The sequence below is a fragment of the Sitophilus oryzae genome, unplaced genomic scaffold, assembly GCF_002938485.1.
Source record: "Sitophilus oryzae breed Bouriz unplaced genomic scaffold, Soryzae_2.0 scaffold_1396_pilon_pilon, whole genome shotgun sequence".
Classification (NCBI taxonomy): Eukaryota; Metazoa; Arthropoda; class Insecta; order Coleoptera; family Curculionidae; genus Sitophilus; species Sitophilus oryzae.
The window spans coordinates 4,374,414-4,377,245 of NW_022146055.1; the positions used below are offsets into that span (position 1 = coordinate 4,374,414).

At 28.3% G+C, this 2,832-nt stretch overlaps 1 protein-coding gene across 1 annotated transcript; it reads right to left on the bottom strand.

The window, feature by feature from the left end:
- Positions 1 to 210: 210 nt before the first annotated feature.
- On the bottom strand, positions 211 to 2,388 carry LOC115876092. Its single transcript, XM_030891791.1, has 2 exons — positions 2,035 to 2,388; positions 211 to 686 (listed from the first exon to the last, which is right to left on the bottom strand). The coding sequence occupies exons 1-2, from the start codon at positions 2,360 to 2,362 to the stop codon at positions 211 to 213; spliced, it is 804 nt and encodes a 267-aa protein (XP_030747651.1). The 5' UTR covers positions 2,363 to 2,388.
- Between the last annotated feature and the right edge of the window lie 444 nt (positions 2,389 to 2,832).

Here is a 2,832-nt window from a genome sequence, read left to right on the forward strand (position 1 = left end):
AATGGTTTGAAGGTAATATAATCTAAAGTTTAAACCATTCTTAAAAAACTAATGTAATTTTTTTTAATCTCTTTGTTGTATATCAGGAAAAATTGAATCTTGCAAGCTTTTTTTTAAATTTTGTTTAAGTAGAATTCGAAATATTTTTTTAAAGTTAGTCTAAAACTATTATACAAAAAAAGAAACTATTTTATTATAATAAACCTTTTATTAATAAATTGTTGTATTTGACTGATCTTTCGAGAAAAACATGCTGTATCCCTTACACAAATTCAACAAAGTATAATACAAATCTTCTGTATCGTATTCCGCATTTCTTCTGCTTCTACTGATACTATCAAAGGGTTGTCTATAACCAAAACTTCCTATATTACTATTCACCCTTATAGGACGTTTTTTCTTCTTTTTCTTCTTGTGAAGCTGCGCGTTAATCATAGCCGACATTATTTGAGTTGTATTGGGGTCATAAGGATAGTTGTAGTTTTTGGCTTTGATTGCCATGACTACCAAATAGAGCAAATAACCGCCAAATGCTAAAAAGGCTAATGTGGTTACAGAGAATTGAAATATCGTCGATATGTCTTTTTTGTGGTAGTCTTTCTTGCCATCTTCGTAGTCGTATGAATGGTATAGTCCTGTTCTACGAGTATTTGGAGAGTAGTGAAGGGCTAAAGGCTCAGGAACCCCTACAAAATTGATATACAACGTCCGTCAATAATGCGTCGGGCGTCTGTAGCTCCTACAAAAAAACTTGAGGATTTTGTAGTATATTTATTAGGATGTATTGATTTGTTAAGATTTTTGTAGTGTATTTATTAGGATGTATTTCAGAAAAATATTTAACATCTTTTTAACAGGGCGGCTCAAAGAAGTGTGGAATGGAACACCCTGTATGTTATTGTATTTTTGGCTTCCTTTCTGATCACTTTACATAATCCTAACATATTATTAAATATGTTTCCACAGTTTCAGAAATATTAATAAATAAATTTAAAAAAAATCAGTTTTTTTTTAAATTATTGAAAAACCAGAAATGTCCTGAAATCAAAACTTGGTATATTTAATATAGTTGATCTGTATTTACTTTGCTATAAATATCGGAATCTTAAACCACACAGGGTGTTCAAAACTCTAGCCAAACATTCTAAAATATAAAACAATGTTTCTTGTTTTTTTATTATATCTTTGTTAGATAGGGTTAGATATAGACTTTGGTTAGATGGAGAACATTTTTTGTATTTAAACTATTTTAAATTTTTAGCGGTTTTGCAAATATTTGCGTTTTTATTACATATGGCTCTTTCAACGGTAAAATACGAGACCAAAATCATTAGGTGGCTTTGATAAAAAATTACTGTTGAAAACCCCATATGTAATGTAATATTACGAATATCCGCAAAACCGTTAAAAATGTTGAAATACTTTAAATACCAAAAATGTACATTTTTTAATTCTCAATCTAACATAGAAATGATATAGAGTGTGTTCCATTTAAAAAAAAATGAAGAAAAACTTTTATATTTTAGAAAGTTTGGCATAGAATTTTGAATACCCTGTATGGTTTAAGATTACGAAATTTATAGGAAAGTAAGTATAGACCAACTATAGTAAATACCTAGTATAGCTTTGATTTCAGGACATTTCTTGTAATTTTAATAAATGTTTTGAAAAAGGCTTAAAAATATATTTTTTATTTACTTATTTTATTAATATCTCTGAAACTATTAAAACATATTTAATAATACTTTGGGATTATGTAAAGTGGTCAGAAAGGAAGCGAAAAATCCACTCACACTTTTTTGAGCAACATGGTAGAAGTTAAAAGATTTTCCTGAAATACAACCAAATACAAACTTTAGGTCTGTGCTTAAAGTTAATTTACTAACTTTTTTATTATAGGAGCTACTGATCCCTTACGATTAAAATTGGCTGTTTAAGATTTCTTAAAAATTAATACAACTTATAATTACTTCAATAAAAAAAAATAGTATCTTCTTATTCAAGTTCAGCTAGGGTCAACCTGTATGTGCATACCTTCTAGTGCTGAATCTGTTCGATCATTGCTACTGTTTTTTGGTTTATCATTATCTTCAAAAACTCTCAAATTTTTCTTTAAACTTAACAAAGAATCCAATGGCAATTCACTCAAAGATTCGACATCAACTAGCGAAGAGAAATCTTGACAATTCGTTTCGTAAATTACAAGAACAAATATATAGTTATAAACAAGTATGCTCAACATGTCGTACAATAAATAAGAAAAAAAATGGTCATCAGTATCAAAGTATAAGATTATATTAATTATATGGTGAACTGATATGTAAAAAATAACATTAGATGGGTTTACGTTAACAGCACCCATAGTTTTTGGCGTTATTTTTTTTTCTAAAAAATATTCTTTTAATATTATTTTACTTGATATTTATTATAAAGACTTAAATAATATTTAACAATAAGATAACTTTACCTGCCGGTATAAAAGCCGGCGGCCGTGGCCTACAGGGGGCAGTTATAAATATACAGTTGGCGCGCTAAAATTCAAAATAAATTCTTAGTTATAAATCGTTTGTAAATAGTTCTATAAGTCGTTTATCGTTATTAGTTTTATTAATTAGTGTTAAATAAATAGTGTTTAAATAAATTGTGACTTTCTATCCACACGGAACCGACGAAAAACGTAACAATACAAATGAAACGACTATTTTTTCACCTTGTACTCTGAAAAAAATGTTAGTAGGCACCTCAAAAAATGCTCTCTAAATATGAGCTCTTAATTCTAATAGGAAGGTCTTCCGCCTTTATGTTTTCTATTTTCCCTTATTATTAGAAAGA

Bases quoted from the DNA above. Each gene is read 5' to 3' on its own strand.
- LOC115876092 (XM_030891791.1), bottom strand. From the start codon at position 2,362: ATGGGTGCTGTTAACGTAAACCCATCTAATGTTATTTTTTACATATCA. The intron at 687-2,034 runs GTATGCACATAC...TCAATTTTGTAG, and splicing joins AACAGATTCAGCACTAGAAG to GGGTTCCTGAGCCTTTAGCC.